Source organism: Canis lupus, chromosome 6 (genome assembly GCF_011100685.1).
Source record: "Canis lupus familiaris isolate Mischka breed German Shepherd chromosome 6, alternate assembly UU_Cfam_GSD_1.0, whole genome shotgun sequence".
Lineage (NCBI taxonomy): Eukaryota > Metazoa > Chordata > Mammalia > Carnivora > Canidae > Canis > Canis lupus.
In genome coordinates, this window is record NC_049227.1 from 18,553,491 (window position 1) to 18,580,633 (window position 27,143).

The following is a 27,143-nucleotide window of genomic DNA, read 5'->3' on the forward strand; positions in this document are numbered from 1 at the left end:
GGCAGTGCTCCTGTGGAGTGTGTAGGACCTCAGACTGATGAGGGGCTGCAGTATCCCCGAGATGCCCAGCCCCATTTGCTCCTGCACACACACTCACCCTCACTATGTGTTTGAGGGGTTTCATTACCGTTAGTCTCCATTTCCCTGCTCCCCAGGTGCTGGCCTGGTTCGAGGAAGGCGAAGAGACCATCACTGCCTTTGTGGAACCCTTTGTCATCCTCTTGATCCTCATCGCCAACGCCATTGTAGGGGTTTGGCAGGTTAGCCATGACCCCGCCTCACTGTCTTCCTCCCAGTCTCCTCCTCCTCCGTCACTTCCTCTGGACTTGCCTTGATCCCTGTCTCTAATGCCCAGTTTGGAAAGGGGATGGAGTGCAGGAAAGAGATGGGAGACTGGTGTTCCCACTGTCACTTGCTGGCTTCATAACCCAGGCAGGTTCCTTCACCTCTCTCAGCCTCAGTATCCTCATCCATAAAATGGGGCTAATAATCCTGTCCCTGAGTTGTGCTGAGATGGAACAGAGTGATGCATGTGGCATGCCCAGCCCTGCACCTGACATATAGTAGCAGGTCAATAAATGCTAGCTTGGTTTTCCTTCTCTTCCCTTACCACCCTCTACTTTTCCTGTCCTTTGCTTTCTGATTCTCTTTTCTTCTCTCCCCTAAGCCTCCTTACGTGTCTTCAGCCATAAATGGCAATTTCCTCAACACAGACACCTACCCTCACGTAGACTTTGTCTACTCCTATGCCAGGAGCCACTACTGCATGACCTGCCTCTTCCTCTGTAATGTCCCTGTTTCCCCCAGGACTCTGGCCCCTGCCCCTCCTAACTCTCCCCACCCAGTCCCCTCCCATTCCCCAACCTTCCTCCCTCCGATGACCCTTCTCTCTTCCACCCTGCCCCTCCAGGAGCGAAATGCAGAGAATGCCATCGAGGCTCTGAAGGAATATGAACCCGAGATGGGAAAAGTGTACCGGGCTGACCGCAAGTCAGTGCAAAGGATCAAGGCTCGGGACATTGTCCCTGGAGACATTGTGGAGGTGGCTGGTGAGTGATGGGAATAAGTGGTCCAGGAAGGGAAGTCTTGACTTTGAGGCCGAGAGGATGCATATGGTGAGGGTGGGGGCCCCTGATCCTGCTGTCCAGGAGGTAGCTGGGATGGTGGAGTCTTTGCTTCTCCTTCTCAGACTCCTCAGGAGGTCACCCCAGGGCACCGTGGCTGTAGCACCCCTCCCTGTCGGAGTCTCAGCAGGAACAGCCAGTCCTGTCCCTGACGCTCCAGGCGGACCCCCTGCTCCCCCTCCTCTCACCCAGCACTTGCAAGCAACAGGTGGAACCTAGTCCCTGCCAATGGCCCCGTCTCCACCCCCCTCGCGAGGCCTGGCTTCTCTCTCCTTCCACCCACCCCCAAGCTTGGTCAGCTTTAAATCTTGACCTCTTGGTGCCCTTGAGGCCTCTTGAAGGGGAAGGAGTGAGGGTAGAAGGGAGGAGGGGGGCCGAAGGCTCAAGCCCCCAACCATGTAAGGGAAACTCAGGCCCCAGCGGGGAACACGGGACCTGGGAGGAGGGGAGCTCAAGGAGGGGCCCCGCCTCTCCGGTGAGGGACACTTAATGCCTGACCAGGGAGGGGTGGGGGCCGGGTGGCTAAGATTACTGGGATTCTGCCCCCTTCAGCGGTTTTTATATTTGCCTTGTGCAGGCCTTCCCACATCTTCAGGCCCCTGGCAGAGGGGAAAGGATCTAGGCCTGCTTCCCTCCACTAGACTCCCCAGTTGTACCTCAGGAAGCCTAGGGAGGGGGGAGCAGGCTGAGGACCCCGGGGCACCATCACAGGGCCGTCCTGCCACGGTGACAGTTTGGAGTCAGCGCCATGAATGTCTATAAATATCGCTTGGGCTTGGGTGACAGGGTGTCCCGCCCAACTCCTTTGCCGACCTCCTCCCTCCTCTGTCAGCTTCCTCTGACATAGGAGGAGGAACCTTAAAAACAGGGAAAAGAAAGCAGCCCAACCAGCCTTGTCCCCAGTATCCCCCGTTGGAACAGGGGGCACTAGGTCGAGGCAGTGGAAAGCCCTGAAGTTCCAGGGGGGCATCATCCGCCTTGTCAGCCCCTCTGCAGGGGGGTCTCCTGTACTGACCCTCTCCCATGCATCTCCTGCGCTCTGCCCCCACTCTGGCTCGGCTCCCTCCTGCCCTGCCGTTCCTTGTTCCCTGCAGACCTCCCCTTCTCTCTGTCCTGCCCATCTCCCCGGCTCACTCACTCGCTGTGGCTTCCTGCCTTCCTTCAGGTGCACAAACCGGGGCCTGACAGGGGTCTGACAGGTGGTTTTCACCAGGCTCTGCTGGACCTGCACCCTCTGCCCCTGTGCCTCCCCTCTCCTTCTGCTTCTGCCCTTCTTACCCTTTCTTTTGCTCTGCCTTCTGTCCTATTGGACACTGCTTTTCTCGATTCTCATAACTTCTCCTGTTTCTTCCTGTGTCTTCCTGTCCCCCTCCCGCCCCCGTCTGTGATTCCACGACCTACTCTCCCCCTCCAGGCGTGTCTTTCAAATTCAGTCTCCTTTCGTTCTTTTCTTGCTCTTCTCTCTCCATCTTTCTTTCTCTTGTTTCCCTCTTGGTTTTGCTGTCTCATTACACAACTGGATGGTTCCTAATTTTCCCTTCAGCCATTCAGCGTACGTTTATTGAGCACATGCTGTGTGCCAGGCAGTGCGCAGGGCCCTCTCACAGGCTCATTGCCCCAGGGTTTAGGGAAGGGGAGAGAAAGCAACGAGGGGGCAGTTGGAATAAGTGCTGAGAGGGGGGATGCTTGCTGGAGCTACAGGAGCCCATGCCAAGGGCCTGACTCAAGCCCATGATGGGCAGCCAACCCTGGTGACCTGAGGACGAGGTGAGGTTGTCAGACAGAGGTTGGGCTTTAATGGGAAGGAAGAAAACTGCTTTCTCAACTGACTTGACTCTCGTTTACTCTCTCCACAGTGGGGGACAAAGTCCCTGCAGATATCCGCATCCTGTCCATCAAGTCCACCACCCTCCGGGTGGACCAATCCATCCTGACAGGTCTGGTGGGCCAGAGGTGGGAGGATGCTTCAAGGGGGTGTGGGGATGAAGTGGGGAGCTGAGTGCCACACAAGGATGAAACTCTAGGTGGATAAAAAAGAATAGCCAGCCACATGGCCCGCTCCTGGCTCTGTAGCAACAGTGATGTCAGCATGGCTCAGCTTCATTCATCATGGCAAGCCTGAAACAAAAGGGGTCATGGGAGAGGGTGGGACATTTGTGCCCATTCTCCACATGGTCATCGACCCCATCCTTCCCCATGGACATTCAGACACCCAGAGAACTGTCCTGTTGCTTCAAAAGCCCCCAAGTGAGGAACCATAGATTCTAGGACAAGATGGAGGGTCTGGATGCACTTAAAACCACAGCTGCTTCTGCTTATCTGCTGGGAGAGAGAGGGTGAAGAGCCAGCGAGCGTTCCCTGTGGTCCAAAAAGGCAAGGCTGGACGGGTGTGGGGCAGCTGCCTGAGCCCCTGCCCAATGTAGGGAAGGAGGCGGCTCTGCCCTTGACCCCACCTCTTCACATATGTCAGCTTCTTTGACTTTCACCAAGACCTGGTTCTGGAGGCTATATAGCATCGTCCCCATTTTACAGAGACCAGAGGTTAAGTGATCCCAAATTATACAGCTTTTCAATGGTCAGGCTGAGGCTCAGGTCAAGGTCTTTTTACTGTAAGTAAAAATATGGATTTCCTATCTGCCTCCAGTGGCTTTTCCAGTGTTCAGCCTTCCTCCAGGACTGCAGCTTGGTCCTTACCAGGCTCTGTCCTGCCAAGCAGGGCGAGTTAGGGGTGGGAAGGATGGGAGGAGGACATGATGTCATCTGGAAACCTCTTGGCTCCTTCCCCACAGGCGAGTCCGTGTCCGTCATCAAACACACAGACCCCGTCCCTGACCCCCGAGCTGTCAACCAGGATAAGAAGAACATGCTTTTCTCGGTGAGCCATGCAGGGCCAGCTGTCATGCGCTCGAGCCAGAGGCCCTGGTGTGGGAGAGACGTGGCAGTGCGAGGAGAGATGAGCCCTGCCATCAGGAGGGTGCCGAGTGAGGGCTGCCTCTCGCCTGAGTCCTTGCCTCTTGCTTGCCCTCTCAGGGTACCAACATTGCTGCTGGCAAGGCCTTAGGCATCGTGGCCACCACTGGTGTGAGCACTGAGATCGGGAAGATCCGAGACCAAATGGCAGCCACAGAACAGGATAAGACCCCTCTGCAGCAGAAGCTCGATGAGTTTGGGGAGCAACTTTCCAAGGTCATCTCCCTTATCTGTGTGGCCGTCTGGCTCATCAACATCGGCCACTTCAATGACCCCGTCCACGGGGGCTCCTGGATCCGTGGGGCCATCTACTACTTTAAAATTGCTGTGGCCTTGGCTGTGGCCGCAATCCCAGAAGGTACGGCAAGCTTCCTTTCATCTCCCACTGGCTAATCTGAACTGCAAAGGCCCCTTTTGCAAGCAGGGTAACATTTTCAAGTTCCAGGGATCAGGACTCAATTTCCTTGGGGGGCTGTGGTCCTCCCCCATCACTGACCCTTCACTCCTTCTCCTTCCTCCCCCACAGGCCTTCCTGCAGTCATTACCACCTGTCTGGCCCTGGGCACCCGGCGGATGGCAAAGAAAAATGCCATCGTGAGGAGCTTGCCCTCTGTAGAGACTCTGGGCTGCACTTCTGTCATCTGTTCTGACAAGACGGGCACCCTCACCACCAACCAGATGTCTGTCTGCAAGGTCAGGGGAAGTGTGGGAGACTCCCACTCCAAAAACTGCCTTTGAGGGGAAATAAGCCCTCCAAAGATGGGGTTAGCGGTTCATCACTGGCAGCTTCTGCTTCTGGCCAGGGAAATAAATGTACAGAGGACAGGTATAGATTGCCACCCTGCCAGCTGTGAAAAAGATGACCCCCTGCCCTCAGAATGGCCCTCCATGGCAGGATCTGGGGAGTCTGGCCACAGTAATCTTTAATAGCATTTCCTAAACCAGGGCTCTTAATCTTTCCTGAGCCTCAGACTCAAGCAGTCTGGACCTCTTCTCAATATAATAGTTTAAATGTATAAAATAAAATACACAGGATTCTGTTTTTAAAAATGCATTGGGTTACAGAGGAAACCAGTGATTGAGATACAGTTATCAAAGTATTTTAAAAACAAATTTGTGATGTGGTCACACTTATGCTTCTGCACGAATGCATTCGGTAGCAGACCTAGCGGCGGGTCTGAGCAATTTTGAGGGCTTTGCAACAGTGCAGTGTGATAGGAAGGGATCTGTGATCATATGGGTGGTAAAGTTATGGGTTTTGCTAATATCGATGTGATCCACTGCCTACATTCATGATTGGAAGGAAATGCTCATGTCAGAGAGAAAATAAGAAATTTTTCTTTCTTTCTTCTTTCTTTCTTTCTTTCTTTCTTTCTTTCTTTCTTTCTTTCTTTCTTTCTTTCTTTCTTTCTTTCTTTCTTTTCTTTTCTTTTCTTTTCTTCCTTCCTTCCTTTCTTTTCTTTCTTTTTTTTTAATTTTTGTTTATTTATGATAGAGAGAGAGAGAGAGAGAGGCAGAGACATAGGCAGAGGGAGAAGCAGGCTCCCTGCAGGGAGCCCGATGTGAGACTTGATCCCAGGACCTTGATCCCAGGACCCCGGGATCACAACCTGAGCCAAAGGCAGATGCTCAACCACTGAGCCACCCAGGTGTCTCTCTTGGAATCTGTCTTAAGCCCTATCCCCCTCCCCCCCCCCCCCCCCCCCCCCCCCCCCCCCCCCCGGCCCCCACTGGCTACAGTTTGGGATGGGCTGCTTCTCTCTGGGACCTTCCAAAGCACAGGCTTCAAAGCCAGACCTCAGGCTTCTGCAACCGGTTCCTAAAAATGAATTGATTGCCCTCATTTGAAAGTCAAGAGATTTCACAGGAAAATAACCTGAATTTCTGGCTCTTCCTGCAAAACTGGAAGATCCTGGCCATGAGTGGCTAGAGCTATAGCTGGGCCACATGCTATTGTGTACCTTATTGCTCACACCTGCTTTTACCAACTCATCTAAAGGAGCCTCCAGTGTGGCCTTCAGAAACTAATGACTTCTGTTTTGAAGCCATTAACGCCGAACAAGAAGGGCAGCTCTGGTGGCCAGCGGTTTAGTGCCGCCTTCAGCCTGGGGTGTGATCCTGGAGACCCGGGATCGAGTCCCATGTTGGGCTCCTTGCATGGAGCCTGCTTCTCCCTCTGCCTGTGTCTCTGCCTCTCTCTCTGTGTCTCTCATGAATAAATAAATAAAATCTTTTAAAAAAAAACAAAACACTGAACAAGGAGAATGACAGCCAAGGGGTGGCGGGAGAAGGGAGGCAGGTAGTGGGGAGCCTTGGTTAGTCTACAAGGGTGGTTGGGAGAGGAACGGGACGCCAGCCTCTCCTCTGTACCAACTGTCAGGGATGGTGACAACCAGACATGTGTGCTCGTGTCCTTCTCCCTGCAGATGTTTATCATTGACAAGGTGGATGGAAACCTCTGTGTCCTGAACGAGTTCGCTATCACTGGTTCCACTTACGCTCCAGAAGGAGAGGTGTAAGTGCCCCAAAGCCCTTCCCTCAGCTCCTTGTGCCTCCACTAGACACATGCACACCCCACTTTCCCGAGGGCCTCCCTCTCGTTTTATCTTCCTTCCTCTCTCCTCTTCCTTCACCGACCTTGTTCTCTCTCCCCCTCCCACCCTGATTATTCTCCATGCTGGTTGCCACGTCCCTGACTGTCCCTCACTCTTTCCCCAAGTCCTCTCTGCATCTCGGTCTCTATTCTCTACCTGTCTCTTTTCCTTCCTTCCTCCCTGCCCTGCTACCAGCTTGAAGAATGATAAGCCAGTCCGGTCAGGGCAGTATGATGGGCTGGTGGAGCTGGCCACCATTTGTGCCCTCTGCAATGACTCCGCCTTGGACTTCAATGAGGTAACTTCTTCACTCCTGACGCAGCCCCTCTGTCCTCTTCCAGCTGGCCAAGGCCACATGGGAGGGAGACACCTTGTACTGAGTCCTCTTCTGGGTGGAAGGGGGAAGGAGTGGCTGGCCCCCTTCCCGTTCTAGGGGGAAGGTGGAAGCAAGGGGCCGGGAGCACAGGGCACTTACTTCCTCTTCCTCCTCTGTCCTCTCAGACCAAAGGTGTTTATGAGAAGGTGGGTGAGGCCACCGAGACTGCACTCACCACCCTGGTGGAGAAGATGAATGTATTCAACACTGACGTGAGAAACCTCTCAAAGGTGGAGAGGGCCAATGCCTGCAACTCGGTGAGTGTGGGCGCTCCTTTCCACAGGGTCCTTCTTTGCCCTGTGTCGCATTGCACAGGCAAGGACCAGAGAACCTCAGGGGAGCAGAGGCCCCCAGTCCAGCCAGGAAGGGCCTCAGGCCCCAAGCTGGGACGCCACTGGCAGGGGCAAGACCTCTTGCCCGTGGACGGATGTGCCGTCTGCCACCTAGCTGTAGCCTCCCTGGATGACACTTCTCCCGTTGTGTCCCTAGCTGGAAGCAGTGGCACTGGGCACAGAAATCACAAGCCACCCATCACAGTGCTTCCCCTTGTCCAGATGAACAAACCCATTCTGCTCCTCTCTAGGATGCTACTGTTAATATTTACTGAATGTGTATATTGAGCTCCTCTTATATATTATGTTCTTCATATAGCTCATTCTTTTGTTTTCTTTTTTTACATATGTAAGATGCTCATTGCTGCCTAATATGACAAGATTAATGAAAACGATCTAAATATCAGTAGAGAGTACGTGTAAGAAATTTACAAATGAGAATATTAATGTCAACTTCTATTTATTGTTACTTTTGTTCGTGTTTTATTTTGAAACACCTCTGACACATTTGATGAAAAAAGGATCTCATTCCTTTTTGGGGAGTGCTTATCACTGCATGCCAGGCACTCAGGCTGCATTGTCTGATAACGCGTCTCTAGGAGCTCTCATATAGTTCTTCCAATTTATTTTTTTTTTATTTTTTTTTTTAATTTTTATTTATTTGTGATAGTCACAGAGAGAGAGAGAGAGAATGAGGCAGAGACACAGGCAGAGGGAGAAGCAGGCTCCATGCACCGGGAGCCTGACGTGGGATTCGATCCCGGGTCTCCAGGATCACGCCCTGGGCCAAAGGCAGGCGCCAAACCGCTGCGCCACCCAGGGATCCCTAGTTCTTCCAATTTAAATTAATAAATAAAAGTAAAAACTCACTTCTTCAGCTTCACTAGCCATATTTTCCATCTTGAATAACCGTGCTTAATTACATCCTACCGGGCAGTTCAGAGTACAGAACATTCCTGCCAACCCTGAAAGTTCCACTAGACGGTGCCATATTGTGCCATCCTGTTCCTGTTGTGCTTTAAACTGGACACTAAGAAAGTGGCAGCATCAGTCTTAAAGTTCTCTCCATTTGTGCTACAGGCACCAGACTAAGCTTCAGTCTGAAACTCAGCTTGGGGTCTGCTCTGATCCCCAGATCATCTTTGGCTGTGTTTTACGGGGTCTGAGACTCTGCCCTTCTAGCACAGCATCATCATTCTCAGCCTACCAATTTCACATCTGGCCTCTCCCTCTCTGTCTCCTCTTTTCCAGGTGATCCGCCAGCTAATGAAGAAGGAATTTACCCTGGAGTTCTCCCGGGACAGAAAGTCCATGTCTGTCTATTGCTCCCCAGCCAAATCCCGGGCTGCTGTGGGCAACAAGATGTTTGTTAAGGTCAGAAATCAGAATGGGCCTCAGTCCCCCTCTTCTTCCTAATCTCAGAGCCCTCTCCTATCCCTGCTCCCTGTCACTGTGGCCCAGAAAAAAGACCGTAGTCTCTGAAAGCTCTCTTGGTCACCTAGGGCGCCCCTGAGGGGGTCATTGACCGCTGTAACTATGTGCGAGTTGGCACCACTCGAGTGCCGATGACGGGGCCGGTGAAGGACAAGATCCTGTCGGTGATCAAGGAGTGGGGCACTGGCCGGGACACACTGCGCTGCCTGGCCCTGGCCACCCGGGACACCCCCCCGAAGCGAGAGGAGATGATTCTGGACGACTCTGCCAGGTTCATGGAATATGAGGTGAGGGGCCTCCCATTGCCTCAGAATCATCTGCCACCCCCCTGCTCCACCCATGTCATTCCTATTGCGTCACGGGCCCTGGAGTCCCAGGAAAGGACTTAGAATCTGGAAGAGTGTCAGGAATCATCTAGTCCAAGGCTGCTCTGCCTGTGGCCGTGGACTTGTCCCGGATGAGGTGAGGCGCTTGCAGCCAGAACAGAGACCCAGGTGGTAGCTGGCCATTCTTGGTTCTGCTACATGTTTCCGTAGTGAGACACCCTTGAGACGAGAAACGGGGCATAGACCTGCATTCTGGTGCCAGCGCTTTATCTTATGGTGGACAGGCTTTCCAAATAGCACCAAAGTCCACCACTTCCTTTTCTAGATGGGACCCAGTGGCCCGGCAGGTAGCCTAGATTTGCTCAGGGTTGTAGGCCAAGGAAGTGGCCCCACTGAAGGCAGAAATCACTGCTCTAACTCCCAGCTCCAGTTCTTTCCTTGAAATACAGGCGGTCGCTATCTACTCTGGGCCTGGCAGCGCCAGACCTACAGGCACACATGTGAACACGGTGCGTCTCCTGCCCCTGGTCTTATGGGACCCCGCTGAGATGTGCACACCAGGCCAGGGGCAGCTTTCTCCCCATCTCCACCCCCAAACCCCTGAGCTTCCTCCCTGGCTTACTTCCAAGTCCTTCCCTGACCCCGTCACTCTCTGCTGTCTCCTCAGACGGACCTGACATTCGTTGGTGTGGTAGGCATGCTGGATCCACCACGAAAGGAAGTCACCGGCTCTATTCAGCTCTGTCGGGATGCCGGAATCCGCGTCATCATGATCACTGGCGACAATAAGGGCACAGCCATTGCCATCTGCCGGCGGATCGGCATCTTCGGGGAGAACGAGGAGGTGGCGGACCGAGCCTACACAGGCCGGGAGTTCGACGACCTGCCCCTGGCAGAGCAGCGGGAGGCCTGCCGTCGTGCCTGCTGCTTCGCCCGCGTGGAGCCATCCCACAAGTCAAAGATTGTGGAGTACCTGCAGTCCTACGATGAGATCACAGCCATGGTGAGCGGACAGAGGGGCTGTGCGGCTGTGGGGTGAGGGGCAGTCTCTGCCCAGAGCCCCTTGACAGGAGGGTCTCAGGAGCAGGGGGGGCAGGGGGATCAACTCCCAAGGAGGAGTAAGTGCAAGAGTCCACGCTCCACCTTCTCATTCTGCCCTCAGACAGGTGATGGAGTCAATGACGCCCCTGCCCTGAAGAAGGCCGAGATCGGCATTGCCATGGGATCTGGCACCGCCGTGGCCAAGACTGCTTCTGAGATGGTGCTGGCCGATGACAACTTCTCCACCATCGTGGCTGCGGTGGAGGAAGGCCGTGCCATCTACAACAACATGAAGCAGTTCATCCGCTACCTCATCTCCTCCAATGTGGGCGAGGTGGTCTGGTGAGCAGCCAGGGCAGGCCCCTGCAGGAACCCAGGGCCGGTGGGTGGGGGTGGAGGGCCGGTGACCACAGGGCCAGGGCCAGGCCAGACATGTGACCACCTCCTTCTGGCAGCATCTTCCTGACCGCCGCCCTGGGGCTGCCTGAGGCCCTGATCCCTGTGCAGCTGCTGTGGGTGAACTTGGTGACTGACGGGCTCCCGGCCACGGCCCTGGGCTTCAACCCACCAGATCTAGACATCATGGACCGCCCCCCCCGGAGCCCCAAGGAGCCCCTCATCAGTGGCTGGCTCTTCTTCCGCTACATGGCAATTGGGGGTGAGCAGGATGGGAGCCCCATCCTTCCCAACCCTTGGGACTAACCCCCCCCTCTGGGATACCTGTTCCCCTAGCACAGACACCTCAAGGGCCCTCTTCCTCAACAAGCTGTTGATGGCCATGAGCCCTCTTGACAATTCCTGTCTTCCCAGCTGGGACCCCAAATTCCATCTTCTCTCTACCACAGGCTATGTGGGTGCAGCCACTGTGGGAGCTGCTGCCTGGTGGTTCATGTATGCAGATGACGGGCCTGGTGTCACCTACAGCCAGCTGGTAGGGAGGACAGAGAAAGGAGGAGGGTGGGGAGCAGGAGGGAGGCATGGAGGCTTCTGTGGGATGCCACTTTCTCACTCCTCCCCCTGCAGACTCACTTCATGCAGTGCAATGAGGAAAACCCTAATTTTGAGGGCGTGGACTGCGAGATCTTTGAGGCCCCTGAGCCCATGACCATGGCCTTGTCCGTGCTGGTCACCATCGAAATGTGCAACGCTCTCAACAGGTTAGGCCTGCCCACCCACCCCGGCTGCCTTCCAGGGGCCTCTGTGTCCTCCCCCTTCCTTGCTCTGCTCACCACCACTTTCTTGTGCTGTCCCCCACCCTGGCCTCTGCCCGGCCCTTTGCAGCCTGTCTGAGAACCAGTCCCTCCTGCGGATGCCCCCCTGGGTAAACATCTGGCTGCTGGGCTCCATCTGCCTCTCCATGTCCCTCCACTTCCTCATCCTCTACGTTGACCCTCTGCCGGTGAGCCTTCTCTGGGCCAGGGACCACTGTTCTGCACCCCACAGGGAGCCTCTGTGGGTGGGGACGCAGACAGAGGGAGGAAAGGGTGAGGGGGGTGGTGCCGGAACCCTGGCCCCCTCCCAGAGAGGAACACCAGTCCTCACCACCTCCACCTGCCCTCGCAGATGATCTTCAAGCTCCGGGCCCTGGACTTCACCCAGTGGCTTATGGTCCTCAAGATCTCATTTCCAGTCATTGGGCTCGATGAGGTCCTCAAGTTCATTGCTCGGAACTACCTGGAGGGTAAGCCTCAGCCCTCCTCTGAGCCATGTTTGCCCCTGGCCCCCCACAGGCCCTCCCTCTGCGCTGCGAAGGTGCCCGCCCCCCTTCCTTTTCAGCAGGGTGCTCTGGCCCTGAGAGGACCAGCGTCCCTGCCCCGGGCCCCCACGTCCCTGCACCTTTGCAGGTGCCCACAGCCTCCTTAGCCTTTCTGGCCCTCCACGCCCACCTCTGCCCTCCGTAACTCTGTCTCTCTGTCCTCTCTGGCCATAGGATAACCCGTTTCCCCTTCCTCCATCTCTTTGAACCGTGTCACAGGTATCGCCCCCTTCTCGCCCTCGCCCCCAGCTGCTGTGCCACCCCCGCCCCCCGCGCGTCCTCCTCTCTCCCCCTCGGTGGCATCCGAGGTCACTTGCGCTCGCTGCTCCACCCGGAGCCGCTGCTGCCACTGCCACGCTTCCCAGTGGGTGGGCTGCTGCCCTCACCCTGTACGGTCAGTGCCGCCCCGCCTCGGACGGCATGGTGCCTGCTGGGCTGCGCTGCGCTGGCTGGGCGCTGAGCTGTCCGCTGCCTGGGCTGCAGTGCTGGGGAGGAGTGGGGTCTGGGACACAGGTGAGTGGGGGGGGGGGGCCTGCAGCAACCCTCCAGGTGAGTGTGCCAGGGGAGAGGGGACAGAGAGCCTGAGAGGGACGTTACCTCTCCCCTCCTGCCCCCCCTCACTCCACTTCATCCTCCCCTTTCGCCTTCCAGATCCAGAAGATGAAAGAAGGAAGTAACCAGTCCTTTTGCCCCTTCTTCCCCACCCTGATAGTGATGCATCTTCAGCCAGAGCTGTGGCACAAACTCCCACGTTCCCCTCCCTGACATTTTTCTGTTTATAAACATGATGGTCCCTTCCACTTTGCACCCTCAACACCCCATCTTCCCTTCTGCTCTTGTAAAACCTCCCCTCCCCAACCCCGTGGGGCTTGCAGGGACAAGGCGACGGATTGAGCTGAGCTGCTTATTTATTGAAAATAAATGACAGAAAAGTCTGGTCTTGCCTCCGTGCGCATCTTGGGGCCTGGGTGGGGCCCTGGGGGGACAAGCATCTTAGTGTCATGCAGTCCAGAAAGCAGCTGCCTGTCCCAGGTGCACGTATGGAGGGACTGCTACCACAGGCCAGAGGCGCCCAGCCACCGCTTACAGCTTGGCTGTATCTCGGGAAGGGACGGTGCCATAACAGGCTGTTAGTCCGGCTGGGAGGGGGCCAGTGGCAAGAAGGTTGGGACCCAGGAGGCAGCATGGCAGCCAAAAGCCACAGGGTGAAGCCTGCACCTCTGGTGCCTGGAAGGGGCTGGGACTCCCACCCAGGTGTCATCCTCGGGAGCAGAAGGCCAGCCACCCCTGGGAGGAGGTGCTGCAGAGACAGGGCAGTAGAGGCCCCATCACCTCAAGCCCGGGCTTGGAGGGGATCAAGCCTCTATCCTGAGACCTGCAAAGCCCAGGCCTCTCAGTTCAGATGTGGGGAAAGGCAGTCTCCCCCAGGTGGGTGGGTCCTAGCCCCTCAGGTGTCCTGGATGTCCCTGACGTCCCTCAGGGGCGCCTCATCCATGATACTGCGCACTTGCTCCAAACTTTCTGCCTGGCGGATCCGTTCCAGGCGCACCTGCAGGGTTCAGTGCGGGAGGAAGAGGGCCCTTGGTGGGTAAATGCAGCCCCCTCCCATCTGCCAGGCCTCTAATGGGGCAAGGGTCCCCACCTTCCCCAAGCCACGGTGAAACTGGGATTCAAGGGAAGAAATGGGTCCTAAGAAAGTGGCCTGACCAAGGGTGGGCAGGGCAGGTGGGGCTGACACAGGGAGTGTGGAGGGACTGCTGCCACAAGCCAGAGGCTCCCAGCCACCAGTCTCAGCTTGGCTGTGCCTCAGGAAGGCACGGCAGCATAACAGGCTGTTAGTCCAGCTGGGAGGGGGGCAGCAGCAAGAAGGCTGGGACCCAGGAGGCAGCATGGTAGCTAAAGCCACAGGGTGAAGCCTGCACCTCTGGTGCCCGGAAGGGGCTGGGACTCCCACCCAGGTGTCATCCTTGGGTGGGCCCGGGGCTTTACACATCCAACAGAGACCTGCACACAACAGTTTGTTTTGAACAAAGCTCAGAGGATAAAAGGATGACAGCCTCAGGAGGAGGAAAAGGATTCCCCTGATTGGGGGACTGTTGTAGGACCTAGGATTAGCCACCTGGACCATGCCAGCCCAATGGAAAGGGGACACACCATACCTGCAGGGCCTGAGACAGTCGGACAAAATCCCTCTGCACCTGTTCACTGGTCTCCAGCTCCGCCTGCAGCCGCAGCACCTTTGCCCTCTGTTCCGAGAGCAGGTCTGTGAGCTGGGCCTGGGGGGACAGAACACAGGGGTGGGGCCTTGTGCCACATGGGAGGGGGTGGAGCCGGAGACACAGGAGGTCTGGATAGGGGAGCCATCCCTGGCTCTGACCTCTTCTGTGAGGCCAGAGCCCCACCCGGCCTCCTGGAGAAAGGACAGAAGGGCCCACTGAGGGTCCCCACACTGTAGTCCCTCCCGCCAGTCACAGAGTCTGGCTCCAGAGCCCAGCCTAGCCTCACCTTGCTCTGTTCCTGCTGGACCCGCTCCATCTCTGTCCTCAGGCTGCACAGGGAGGCTGGGAAGTCAGGCAGGAGCCAGCTGTCAGGCCCACGCCCTCTGTCCCTCCCTCCCTCCCATCCTGCCCCACCTGGCAGGGCTCTGGCGGTACTCACCCTCTAACACCTCTGTGTGGAGAGAAAGAGAGAGAGGTCAAAGCTCCTCCTCACACAGGCTCCTCCCTCTCCCCTCCTGGCAAGCCCAGGTGCTCCCCTGTGGGGGGAGGTCAGCCTCCGTTCTTCCTCCCTTACCTGTCTCCTCCCGCTGCACCCTCAGCTGCCCCTCCAGGCTGGCCCTGGCTGCTGTCTCCTCCTCTAGCGCCTCCCGGAGTGTCACGATCTCAATCCGGAGCCTCTCGGCCTCGTGCTCCCGGGCCTGCTGCTGGGCCCGTGCCTCCTGCCTCGTGTGGCGCACCAGCTGCTGTAGGTCCTGGAGGGGAGCCACCATCCCAAGGGTGGGGGGGAGGAGGAGGGGAGGGAGGGAGGAAACTTAAAAGGGAAACCACCAAAGTGCCGGGCACAAGGAGTGGGGACGTCCAGAGATGGCCACCTGGAGGAGGAGCCCAGTCCCGGTGCCGGTGCCTAGTGATAGTCCTGCCCAGTTCCCTAGAGCAGGATGCCCCTTTGTCATGCTCAGGACACAAAGGTCAAAAAAAAAAAAAAGAACACAAAGGTCAGTTTGTGTTTGGGCAGCTGTGCAGGTGTGAAAACAACACCAAGAAAGAGCAAGGCAATGGCAGAGGTCAGGACAGCAGACACAGAACCAAGGACCGCAGGGGTGCATGTCGGGAGGCAGACGTGGTGGTTCTCAGGGTGGGCAAGGGTTCTAATGAACTCAGTCAATGATGACAGTTTCTTATAAACCAAGACAATGATCAACTCCGTTTTGTGGATCTCACTTAAAAATAACTAATCAACCAAATCACTGCTTCTCCGTGTCACACATTCTGCTAACTCATTTTCTCTTCACACCAAGGCTGGGAAGGGGGTACAGTCCCATTTTTCAGACGAGTCGAGTGAGTTGGTCAAGGTGACACAGCTAATACACAGCAGCCCGGGGTGAGTTCCTGAGTCCCATGGTCCCGGGCCAATGCCTTTCTGTGTGTGGAGGGAGGGGGCCAGAGGAGTGGCCCTTGGGTCCTCAGCACCCACACTCCGCTTACCGGCACCGAGCTGGGCAGCGAGTCCTCATGGCCCTCATCCTGCTCCAGACCCCAGGGGGCTGAGGACGGCGGCTGCTCAGCCCGGAGCCCTTGGTTTTCCTCAGTCAGCTTCTTCACCTTGTGGCTCAGGCACTTGTGTGAGGTGGCCAGCTCTGCCTGGGGATGGACAGTCAGTAGGATGGGATGATGGGGACCAGCTGTCACCAGTGCCCCATGAGGCCAAACCCTGAACCCTCCTCCCGACACCGCTGAGGGCCAGAAAGGAAGGATCATACTCCTCCTCTGCTGAGAAAGGAAGGATCATACTCTATTAAGTACCTTTGACCACCAAGCTCTTTTTTTTTTTTTTTAAGTAAACTCCATGCCAATGTGGGGCTCGAACTCACGACACTGAGATCAAGAGTTGTGTACCCCACCGACTAGCCAGCCAGGCGCCCCTGACCCGCAAGCTCTTTATGCATGCTCCCCGATGGCCTGGAGGTCACAAGTGGCAGGCCACTTCGAGTGTTTTATTTGTTCCATGTGTTTTTTGTTGTTTTTTTTTTAAAGATGAAATTAGTCATCAACTTTAAAAACTGGGAGACAATACAGAAGTACCCAGGTTTCTGGCTTCTGTTGACAAATCAGAAAGTGTGTTGGCATCGGGCTCACATTCCCACGTGGCTCCCATCACAGAACCGAGGGACAGCAGAGCCCTTTGCGAGCCTCCCGGCCTCCGCACTGCTCCTTCCAGTCTACACCTGGCCTGACTCCGGGCACATTTGATTTTGCAAGCCTCACTCATGACTCTGCAAGCGCAAGCGAGATCCTGCCATCTCTATTTCAAGGAGGCAAGGCAGAGGCTCTGAACTCGTGGGATCAGCTCAAGATCACAGAGCTGGTATGTGGTGGGCCCCCTAGAACTCCTGCTCCAACCACAGTGCCTGGTGCTTGGAAACATTTTATGCACCGGGCACCAAACTCCAGGGGGCAGCTGGAGTGGCTGGAGGCGGGCGGTGCAGGACAGGTGCCTTGACCTTCCTGCAGGCCCCTCTCAGCCAATTCCCGTCACACACTCCTGTCCCTCATGCCCCGGCCCCTCACCATCTGTAGCTGAACCCGCTCCTGGGCCTGGCTCACAGTCCCCTGCAGGGTCCGTAGCAGCTGCTCTGAGTTCTGGACCTGGGCCAGGAGTACTTGCATCTGCGGGTAGGAAGCAAGGGTGAGGTCGGGGCCAGGAGGCAAGCAGCCAGGGACCCTGCTGGGACGGCGGCAGAGCGGGCCCCACCTGCTTGGCGCAGTCTTCGTTGCTCCGTCTCAGGCCCTCCTGCAGTTCGTCCCGCTCCTGGCTCATGCTCTCCAGGTCCTTCTGCAGCTGCCGCCCCTGCCACAGATGCCAGCCTCAGTCTCAGCCTCCAAGCGGAGGCCTGCACTCCTCACTGTGCCCCTTGGGGCTGCTTCTGCATCACAGGGGCTAGGCAGGGGTGGGGGGACAGCTTCCAACTGGCCCCCCTGCTTCTGTGGCCCGAGCCCTGGTTCTAGCTCTGGGTGTGGACGCAGCAGGTGCTCAGTGAGCATCCGGGGGAGGAAGAGGATGTGTGCCCCTGGGTGGGCTGCCCCGCCCCCTCCACTCACCTCTGTTTGCAGCTGCTCCCACTGGGTGTCAGGCACGAGCTGGTAACCAGGAGGGGGCAGGTAGATGCCCTCGGGGACCAGGGTGCCCGTGGACACCAGAGAGGCTGTCTCCTCCTGCTCGGGGCTCAGGCCCTGGCGGCTGCGGGGCAGGGAGGTGCTGCCGGCCCCACCGCCGAGGGAAAAGGAAGAGATGGAGGCACTGTCATCACAGTTGTGGGCGAAAGCTTCGGCCGCTGCACCACCGTCTCCACTCAGCTCCTCGAGAGGCTCCAGCGGGGGCGATGGGTCCCGGGACAGAGTCAGCAACTCCGTGGAGCCGTGCAAGGAAGGGGGGTGCCGGGGACGTCTCTAGGGGAAGGATCAGGGAGGAGGCTGGGGGGCCAGGGTCCTGCAGTGCCCCCTCTTCCCGCCGTACCCCCTGGCCGCCCCCTCACCTGGATCTCTTGAATCAGTTCCTCTGCCCTGAGCAGTTTTGCCTTCAGCTCCTCAATCTCTTGCTCCATAGGCAGCACGATCTCCCGAAGCTTCTCCGAGTCCTCATGGGCCTGGAAGAAGGGGGTTAGGTGGTAGCAGGCCCCCCTCCCCCATCTCTAGACAACTGGAACCCTCAGGTCTGTGCCGAGCCTTCTCTCTAAGCATGTCAACCCTTCTAATCCTCCCAAGGAGGTGCTGTCCATCCCCATTTTATTTTATTTTGTTTATTTATTTTTTAAAGATTTCTTTATTTATTCATTCAGAGAGAGTGAGAGAGAGGCAGAGACACCGGCAGAGGGAGAAGCAGGCTCCATGCAGGAAGCCTGATGTGGGACTCGATCCCAGGTCTCCAGGATCACACCCCGGGCTGCAGGCGGCGCTAAACCGCTGCCGCCACCAGGGCTACCCCCATCCCTGTTTTAAAGATAAGAACACAGAGGCTCTGAGAACTTACACGACTTGCCCAGGTCCCACAGGAGGCAAAGGGGCTGAAGTCATGACCATCTGCCTGGTGCCCACTCACTCATCATCCTTTCCTTCCCCACCATCCTTTTTCACTTGTATTTTTTATCACAGGCGCTTACATTTGTAGTTGAACACATGCCCTAAATCCTACACCACCATCTACATTTTTCAGCTTCCCTGTAACTAAGCATAGTCACATGACTCATTTCTAGCTAATGAAATGTTAATGCAAACTTCCGGGACAACTCCTTCAAGGGACAGGGTGTGCTTTTCTTTACTCCTCCTCCTCCTTGATGCTTAGACTGTGGACATGATGGCTGGCACTCCAGCGGTCATCTTGGACTGTGAGGCAATAAGCTACCATGGCAATACAGTAACATAACAGGAACCTGTGTTCCTGATGACTTGTTGAGCTAACATCATTCCTGGAATGTCTATCTGTGGATTTTAAGAAAAATAAACTTCTATCTTATTTAAGCTACCGTTGATTTGGGTTTTCAAATCTCATCCTAACTGATATGTCATTTACTCCCATCACCCCCGCATTGCTGGCCATTTCTTTTTGGTCTGTTTTCAGGTTTGGGATCCTGGTGAACTTGCAAAGCCAATGGCCTCTGGCCATCTCTACCTGGATGTCACACAGGCTCCTCTATTCAAGTACAGCCAAGCACTTACAACGCTGTTTGTCCCCCTATGGGCATCAGGTCACCTGCCCAGCTGTCCAAGGCTGAAATCTGCCAGTCACCCAACCTCTTCTGATCCATGCCATTTCTACCTCTTGAATCACTCAAACGCCTGTCTCAAGGAAGCTCAGTTTAACCCTCCAAATCCCTTCTGTGAAAAGTTGCAACAGCAGAGTAAGCCTGAATGGCCCAAATAAAAACACTTCTGGTCCCATCCGAAGTCCTGGAATACACGCTCTGCAGATGCCCGTGCACTGGGCGGACATGGCCGATGCAGGAGGTGGGTGGGGACTGACTGCCCGAACCTACGCCTGCTGTCCTTCTGCTCGCTGCACTAGGCTACTGCTCGGCAGGGCCCTCTCCCTCACCCACCGTGGAACTGCTCCCTAGCATCACTGGCAATGCAAGCAGCAGCCTCTGCTGGGAAGCCGTGGGTTGCAAGCCTCCTTTCTCAGGCTCCTATTTGGATCTTTGTGTTTCTATCCAGGCCATCTTCCCGAGCCTTTGCTTCCTCCTGCATGAAATGAGGTAAGCACCTACACTACCTCACAGGGCTGCTCTGAGGATCAAATGAGGTAATGATGTGAACTCGTTTTGAAAGACTGAAGTCTGGGAAATCAGTTCCCTACCACATCAAGGGGACACCGATGATAAAGGCGGTGATAAGCCACAGAGATTAAGAACAAGATTTTTAGAACCAGACTGCCTAGATTTTTAAATTCCTACTCTGCAGGCTACCTGGGTGGCTCAGTGGTTGAGCATTTGCCTTTGGCTCAGGTAGTGATTCCAGGGTCCTGGGATCGAGTTCTGCAATGGATTCCCCATAGGGAACCTGCTTCTCCCTCTGGCTATGTCTCTGCCTCTCTCTGTCTCTCACGAATAAACAAAATTTTAAAAAAAAATAAACAAAACAAAATAAAATAAATCCCTCCTCTGCATTTTATATGTATAACCCGGGAGATTTACTGAACTTTTCTTAACCTTGCCTTACTCATCTGTGAAATGGGCCAATGAGGAAAGCTTGGAGACAGATCTGTCAAGCACTGTTCTCAGGGCCTGATGCACAAGTGCCGTCCTTAAGTGTCAGCTCCCTTCCCCTTACGTGATCTCCTTCATTTTGGAGGCAAACAAATCGAGCCATCCTGCCAGGAAGCAGTAAAGCCAGGACCTTGCCCAGTACAGAGTCCGTATGTGACACACCTGGAATTATTACTGGGTGCCCTGCTCCCCACCATCTGGGAATGGGACTCCAACAATCCCTCTGCCCCGTGGTCACCTTGGCTGCCTCAACATCTTTCCAAATCCTGGGGAGTGTGTGTGTGTGTGGGGCGGGGGAGTCACCCCAACCTTTTCCATCTGCTTCTCCAAGGAATCCAGGGGGTGAGCCCGGGACAGCAGCTGCTTCAGGCGCCCCAGCTCCCGATCCTTCTCCTCACAGTCCTGCTGCTGTTGCTGCCGCTCCTGCTTCAGGGAAGTGATCTGAGCTTCATAGCTGCTGATGGAGTCTGGAGAGGTGGGGAGGGCAGAGGAGAAAGGGTCAGCGCCCTGGCTCTACCTGTGGGTGACGACGGGGGGGCTCTTTACCCCCATCGCTCTCTGCGAGGCCATTTATCAGAGCGACGGAGGCCATGGGCTTTGTGGAGAGATGGCCCTGGGCCATCGGCGTCCTCAGCTGCGAAACGAGGACACTAACGAGTACCCCACAAGCTTGTTGGCAAATGAGATGACATCTGGAAGGTGTTCAGCCCTCCTCCCGGTACACAATAAATGAGGAAGATATGATCTCTATTCTCATTGCTATGCACCAGTAACGAGCAACCTCCAATAACAGTAGTGAATTTTTACTCTGGGCCAGACTCTGAGCTGGGTTCCGGAAACAGAGAAATGAATCAAACACAAAGGCTGACACCAGAAACCCACATTCTGATGGGGAAGGCAGCTGTGGGAACAGCTACAGAGGAGCGTGATATACAGCTCCAAGAGGACCATTCTCGGGCTTGTGGGTCTCAGAGGAGGAGCTCTCCAGTCTGCTTGCCTGGCCAGGAGAGGACACCAGCAGGCAGTGGAGGAGACAAGAGACAGACTAAGTCACAGGACCAGCCTGAGAAAAGGCTCAGTGGGGAAGTGGATGGTGTATCTGGGGCAGGCTGGGCATGTTGCAAGAGTTAGAGTGAAGGTGCCTGAGGAGAGATGCCAGAAAGGCGGGACAGGGTGGTAGTGGATGGCTCCTGAGGCCCTGAATGCCACACCAAGGAGTTTGAAATTTGTCCTACGGGTTAGTGGGAGGTGGAGGTGATGCTGGGTGGCACGGGGCCACTTTTTTTAAAGATATTTTTTTGAGAGAGAGTACGCATGTGTGAGTGGCAGGGGCAGAAGGAGAGAGAGAATCTTAAGCAAGCTCCACTCCCAGCATAGAGCCTCGTGCAGAGCCCCATGTAGGGCTCAACTCGAGACTTGACTTCACACCCGTGAGAGCATGACCTGAGACGAAATTAAGGGTCACTTAACTGACTAAGCCACCCAGGCGCCCCCCTAAAGTTTCTTTTTTTAAGTCATCGCTCCAACCAATGTAGGGCTCAAATTTACAATCCCAAGATCAAGAGTCCCATGCTCTACCAACTGAGCCAGCCAGGCGCCCCACCACTTTTTATTTGCATAGTTATTTATTTTAACATGTACTAACATTTGAAGTAAAGATTCTCTTTCCAGACTACCTGGGTTCAATCTTCTGCTTTCTAGTTGTATGACCTGGGGCAAGTTATTTAACCTCTCTGGGCCTCAAAGCATCCCCTGCAAAATGGAAACAGATACTAATTCCTACCTCATGGAGATTGTTATGCAGATTAAATACTCATAAAGTGGTGTCCCTGGCTGCCTTAGTCAGAAGATCATGCAACTCTTGACCTCAGGGTTGTGAGTTTGAGTCCTAGGTTGGATATAGAGATTACTTAAGTAAATAAAATTTATTTATTTATTTTTAAAGATTTTACTTATTTATTCATGAGAGACACAGAGAGAGAGAGGCAAGACATTAGAGGGAGAAGCAGGCTCCTCACTGGGAGCCCAATGTGGAACTCTATCCCTAGACCTGGGATCACACCCTGAGCCAAAGGCAAATGCTCAACCGTTAAGCCACCCAGTCGTCCCAAATAAATAAAATTTATTTATTTATTTACTTATTTATTTAAAGATTTTATTTATTCATTTGAGAGATATAGAGATAGCAACAGAGATAGAGAGAAAGAACATGACCAGGGAGGAGAGGGAGAAGCAGGCTCCCCGCTGAGCAGGGAGCCTGATGTGGGGCTTGATCCCAGGACCCTGAGATCATAACCTGAGCTGAAGGTAGACGCTTAACCGATTGAACCACTCAAGCACCCCCAAATAAATAAAATTTAAATAGATAGTCATAAAGTATTTAACTCAGAGCCTGGCACATAGTAAGTGCTCAACAAATGTTAACTATTGGGGTACCTGGGTAGCACAGTCAGTTGAGCATCCGACTCTTGGTATCAGCTGAAGTCGTGATCTCTGGGTTGTGAGATCAAGCCCCAAGTGGGGCTTCCTGCTCAGTGGGGCGTCTGCATCTTCCTCTCCCTCTGTGCTCTCTCTTGTCTCACTTTCTCTCAAATAAATAAATAAAATCTTAAAATAAAACAAATAAACGTTGACTTTTGTTATTATTATGACTACAGGTATGCTGCATTTTTCGAAAGTTCACATTACACCACTTCACTTTTACAAAAATCCTGTATTAGTACCTGTTTTTACTAACTAAAAGAAACCAAAGAGGATTTTCACTTTTGCAAAAAAATGGCAAAAGGTGAAAATGGTGGTTAGTGCTTGTTTTGCAGAGCCCTCAGAGGCAGTGTGCACCCCGAGCAGCCACAGTGGCACTGCCACGCCCCTTGCCAGGGCACTACACTCAGCCTCTCAGTATCATGGCCTTGAACTGTGTGAGCATCTTGATTTATTTTATGCATTCATGAGCAAAATGGGTCGTAAAGCATCAGAAAAGGGTGGTAAAGTATCAGAAAAATCATAAAGTATCAGGGATTATTTTTTAGATCTGGGAATACTCAAAAAATTTTCCACATAAATTAGTGGTAATTGTGCCTTCACCTTCATTTTACACGCTATTTTGGTTTAGAAAATTTTCATAGGAATGCTTGAATTTTGGATAGTGGGGGAAACCTACATTATTATCATTTAGGACACAGCTTCTCTCATACGGACAGGAAATTTCTTTTCTTCATCATTATTTTTTTAAGTTTATTTATTTAAGTAATCTCTACACCCAACATGGGGCTTCAACTCATAACCCTGAGATCAAAAGTTGCATGTTCCTACCAACTGAGCCAGCTAGGTGCCCCAAACTTTTTCTTTTTCTCTTTCTTTTTCTTTTTCTCTTTTTCTTTCTAGATTTTATTTACTTATTTGTGTGACTATCATAAATAAGTAAAAATTTTAAAAAATTAAAATAAAATAAATGTGAGGGGTGGAGAGGGGAGAGAGAATCCTTTATTTTTTTTAAAGATTTCACTTATCTATTCATGAGAGATACACAGAGAGAGGCAGAGACACAGAGGCAGAGGGAGGAGCAGACTCCATGCAGGGAGCCCAACGTGGGACTCGATCCCAGGTCTCCAGGATCACGCCCTGGGCCGAAGGCAGGGACTAAACCGCTGAGCCACCGGGAATCCCGGGGAGAGAGAATCCTTTTTTTTTTTTTTTTTTAATTTTTATTTATTTATGATAGTCACGGAGAGAGAGAGAGGCAGAGACACAGGCAGAGGGAGAAGCAGGCTCCATGCACTGGGAGCCCGACGCAGGACTCGATCCCGGGTCTCCAGGATCACGCCCTGGGCCAAAGGCAGGCGCCAAACCGCTGCACCACCCAGGGGTCCCCCGGGGAGAGAGAATCTTAAGCAGACTCCGTACTCAGCACAGAGCCTGACATGGGACTCGATATCGCCACCCTGAGATCATGGCCTGAGCTGAAGTCAAGAGCCAGAGGCTTAACCAACTGAGCCACCCAGCACTCCCCAAAAATGGATCTAATTTAAAGAATAAATAGTAAGTAGATAACAGAGTAAGTTGTATGAGGAGATAACCATGGTGCACAGATGGTATGTGGATGCCTGCAGTGTGGATACAGACCCATAGAAGTCTGGAGCCAGCAGTGGTTGTGAGAAAAGGAAATGACATGGTGAGATGGGAATTTTAGGAAGTTTACTGTGGAAGCCAATGTCAAGGCCAGACTACAGGGCCAGACCTGTGAGAAGGCTGGGGGCATGCTCTAGGGGAGTTATCCAGAACCTCACTTCAGCAGGGGCCACGGAAACAGAGGAGTGGGAGAGGGCTGGAAGCAATTTCAGAGACTAGAGTAGAAGGGGGAAATAACAACGTTGGCTGGCGGGGTGGGGGAGGGTGGAATCTGGGGTATCGGGAGCTGGTGCAGCTCAAGGACAGAATGGAAGGGAGGACAGAAAGTCTGAATATGTGTAGGGCAGTACAAATGTACGAGTGCTTGTGGAAGGAAGGAAACCAGAGGGTTAGACTCACAGCAATGGGGCCCAGGGCTGAGTCTGAAACCCAGAGGCTTACATGAGGCTGGTTCCAGGAACTGAAAACTTGCCCATCTTTCAGGGTTGATCAGTCATCAGTGAGGGACCAGAAATGACACCGGGCAAGGGAAGAGGTAGGAGCTCAGAACTAAACTTAGTTGGAACCCAATAGAGCTGCTTCTAGCAGGGGCAGCACCTCTATGCAAATCAGAAAAGGACACCCCTTCCTCTGGGCCCTGAGGCCTGCCCCATGCTAGGCAGCCCCATTAACCTACCCCACAGCACATCTGGGCCCTCTGATCGGGGCTGCCTCACCTTTCAGGATGGCCTGCAGCGAAGCCACCTCCTCTTGGCACTGCCGCTGCACTGCAGCCACGGCCTCAGCCTTCGTGCTCTCGCTCACCTCCGCCACAGCCTTCATGGTCTCCATTTCTGCCAGGGCGCCTGCCAGCTCAGCCCGCAGCCGGCTGAGCTCTGACTCGGTTTCAACCTCCGCCCCCTCTTGGGGTTGGGGGTCCAGGGCTGTGGAGGACAAGGATCAACCTTTTTCCCCATCACTCCCAGGTTCCCCTGTACCCCCAGACTCTCAAATCTGTAAGTACTGCAACCTAGCGCTTGCTGCCACGGTCCTCCCACCCCCACCTGGCCCCGCCCCGCTCACCTGGCCCCGCCTCCTTCTCACCTCGCTCTGCCACGTGCTGCTTGGAGCCCCGCCTTCCCCCTCCACCCACCTCTTCTCCCAGACGAGACCCCTCCCTTCCAATGGTCCCGCCCCCTCCCCCACGGTGCCGCCTCTCACCTGCCGAGGGCCCCCTCGACGGCCGGGCCACGCCCCCTCCTCGGTGGCCGCAGGCCCCGCCCCCTCCCTCCAGACGGCGTGGCCCCGCCCCTTTCTCCAGTCTCCCCTCACCGCCCCCCATCCGCCCGCTCCGAGCTCGGCCCCGCCTCCGGCTCCACCGCCCCTCGCGTGCATGGACGCGCCCTCACGTACCGGCCCCCGGCCGCCGTGGCCAGCCATCCTCGCCCGCGGCCGCCGGCGCAGCCGCCGCCATCGCCTCCGCGCAAACGGCGGGTTCCAGCACTCCCCGGTGACGGCGCTCACCCCTTCCGGGTCTCCTCGGCTGTTTCCGGATCCGCTCGGCTGTTTCCGGATAGGCCCCGGGCTCGAGGCCCAGGCGGGAGTCGGGGCCCGATTGCCGAGCCCGGGCCGAAGATTTCCGAGTCGCAGCGCGAGCCCGGCCGCGGGCCCACGCCCCGCCCCGCCCCGCCTTCTTTCCTGGGCAGCGCTGTTCCAGAAGGACGCTTGTCCTTCAAACCCTGAAGAAGTGCTTTCATCAAAGGCCTTCTGGCATTTCCGCGTGACCTTGGAGGGTCTGCTCAAGTTACACCTTCTCCGGGACGCCCGCCTCGGCCTAAAGGGGGTGAAGCTTCGCGGTCTCTTCCGAGCCCCGCAGCCAGCTCCTCGATGGTCCCCTGACCCCCTTCCGCCGGGGCGCGGCTCGCATGACAGCGAGTTGTGGCCGAGCCTGCCTGCACCTCTGCCCTGGTAGAGCGTCCCTCGGGGCAGGGCTGCGTCGGCTTCACTTTTCAGGGCGCCGGAGTCCCGCGTAGTCCGTTCGAGAAGTCGGAAACTTCCACGTCCCCGCCCCCACCTTGATACTCAACCAGTCAGGGCTTCCTGCTAATCCCCCCCTCCCCGCCCCGCCGCCCCGCCGCCCCGCCGCCCTTTCCTGGGCCTCTCAAATCCCTCCTCTCCTCCCGGGGCCCCTGCCCTAAATCAAGGTCTCATTATCTGTGAACTTTCCAACAGGCGACCTGACATCTTCCCTTGGGCGGTGACAGGCAGCTCAAACTTAGGTCTAGGATCTTGATTCTCATTCTCCCAAGCCCGTTTCTCCCTCTTTGAAGTACATTCCAGGAGCCTGCAAGTCCTGTAAACCTCTACCTCCAAAGGACTGAATATTCCAGAAGGTGTTCCTTTTTCTTCTCCCCACTAACGCCATCTCTCTCCTAGACTTCCATAACGTCTCCTGTTTCCCTGTGTCACCTTTTGGCTCCTTTAGTTAATTCTCAAAGCGTTTAGAGTGATCTTTGCAAAAACATCATATGTCAGCTTAAAATCTAGTTCAATGCACGGGCAAAGGACAGGAATAGACCTTTCACTGATGTCACGGATGGCAAATATGCGCAAGAAAAGACTTTCGCAGTCATCAGCCATTAGGGAAATGCAGATTAAAACCACAAGGAGTTATCAGTACAAACCTACCAGGATGGCTAAAATTTAAAAAAAGAGTGATAATACCAAATGCTGGTGGGTATGTGGAAAAACTGGATTTCTCTTATATTCCTGGTGGTAAATGTAAACGGTATAGCCACTCTGGAGGTGCCTGACTGATCAAGAGCATGTGACTCTTGATCTTGGGGTACCGAGTTTTAGCCCCACATTGGGTGTAGAGATTACTTAAATAAACAAGCAAACTTCTAAAAAACAGTTCCTAACAAAACTAAACATGACCTTACTTGAATACTAAACTTTTCCCCACCTCAGAAGTCACATTCTTCATGAGGCCTTCCCTGACCATCCTGTCTCAAGGAGCTACCTGTATCACCGATCCATCATTAGATAACTTCTCACCATTTGAAATTGTTTACTGATTAACTTGCTTATTACCTGTCACTCTTT

At 54.7% G+C, this 27,143-nt stretch overlaps 2 protein-coding genes across 3 annotated transcripts in view; one reads left to right on the forward strand and one right to left on the reverse strand.

The window, feature by feature from the left end:
- Window positions 1-12,890, forward strand: part of ATP2A1 (ATPase sarcoplasmic/endoplasmic reticulum Ca2+ transporting 1) — a 15,245-nt gene extending 2,355 nt beyond the window's left edge. Inside the window, exons 4-23 of one of the 2 annotated variants that reach the window (XM_038539955.1) lie at window positions 156-260; window positions 911-1,049; window positions 2,981-3,061; window positions 3,914-3,999; window positions 4,155-4,452; window positions 4,621-4,787; window positions 6,521-6,609; window positions 6,884-6,986; window positions 7,190-7,321; window positions 8,648-8,770; window positions 8,899-9,117; window positions 9,824-10,159; window positions 10,319-10,539; window positions 10,653-10,855; window positions 11,043-11,128; window positions 11,221-11,354; window positions 11,479-11,596; window positions 11,761-11,878; window positions 12,128-12,172; window positions 12,605-12,890. In XM_038539955.1, coding sequence (XP_038395883.1) covers window positions 156-260; window positions 911-1,049; window positions 2,981-3,061; window positions 3,914-3,999; window positions 4,155-4,452; window positions 4,621-4,787; window positions 6,521-6,609; window positions 6,884-6,986; window positions 7,190-7,321; window positions 8,648-8,770; window positions 8,899-9,117; window positions 9,824-10,159; window positions 10,319-10,539; window positions 10,653-10,855; window positions 11,043-11,128; window positions 11,221-11,354; window positions 11,479-11,596; window positions 11,761-11,878; window positions 12,128-12,132 — 2,763 coding nt within the window. In that variant the 3' untranslated portion in view covers window positions 12,133-12,172; window positions 12,605-12,890. The remainder of the gene's footprint in view (window positions 1-155; window positions 261-910; window positions 1,050-2,980; window positions 3,062-3,913; window positions 4,000-4,154; window positions 4,453-4,620; window positions 4,788-6,520; window positions 6,610-6,883; window positions 6,987-7,189; window positions 7,322-8,647; window positions 8,771-8,898; window positions 9,118-9,823; window positions 10,160-10,318; window positions 10,540-10,652; window positions 10,856-11,042; window positions 11,129-11,220; window positions 11,355-11,478; window positions 11,597-11,760; window positions 11,879-12,127; window positions 12,173-12,604) is intronic. The other variant, XM_038539954.1, reaches the window with a different exon arrangement.
- Window positions 12,844-26,097, reverse strand: RABEP2 (rabaptin, RAB GTPase binding effector protein 2). The gene is made up of 13 exons (XM_038539963.1): window positions 25,452-26,097; window positions 24,776-24,982; window positions 20,241-20,398; window positions 17,706-17,816; window positions 17,272-17,619; window positions 16,925-17,020; window positions 16,741-16,839; window positions 15,658-15,813; window positions 14,747-14,924; window positions 14,612-14,623; window positions 14,459-14,514; window positions 14,113-14,229; window positions 12,844-13,502 (listed from the first exon to the last, which is right to left on the reverse strand). The coding sequence occupies exons 1-13, from the start codon at window positions 25,510-25,512 to the stop codon at window positions 13,401-13,403; spliced, it is 1,701 nt and encodes a 566-aa protein (XP_038395891.1). The 5' UTR covers window positions 25,513-26,097; the 3' UTR covers window positions 12,844-13,400.
- Between the last annotated feature and the right edge of the window lie 1,046 nt (window positions 26,098-27,143).

Coding starts and splice junctions, on each gene's coding strand:
- RABEP2 (XM_038539963.1), bottom strand. CDS start 25,512: ATGGCGGCGGCTGCGCCGGCGGCCGCGGGCGAGGATGGCTGGCCACGG. Junction 24,983..25,451: donor GCCACGGCGGCCGGGGGCCG/GTACGTGAGGGC, acceptor TGTCCTCCACAG/CCCTGGACCCCCAACCCCAA. Junction 17,817..20,240: donor TGGAGAAGCAGATGGAAAAG/GTTGGGGTGACT, acceptor CCCTTCTTCCAG/GCCCATGAGGACTCGGAGAA.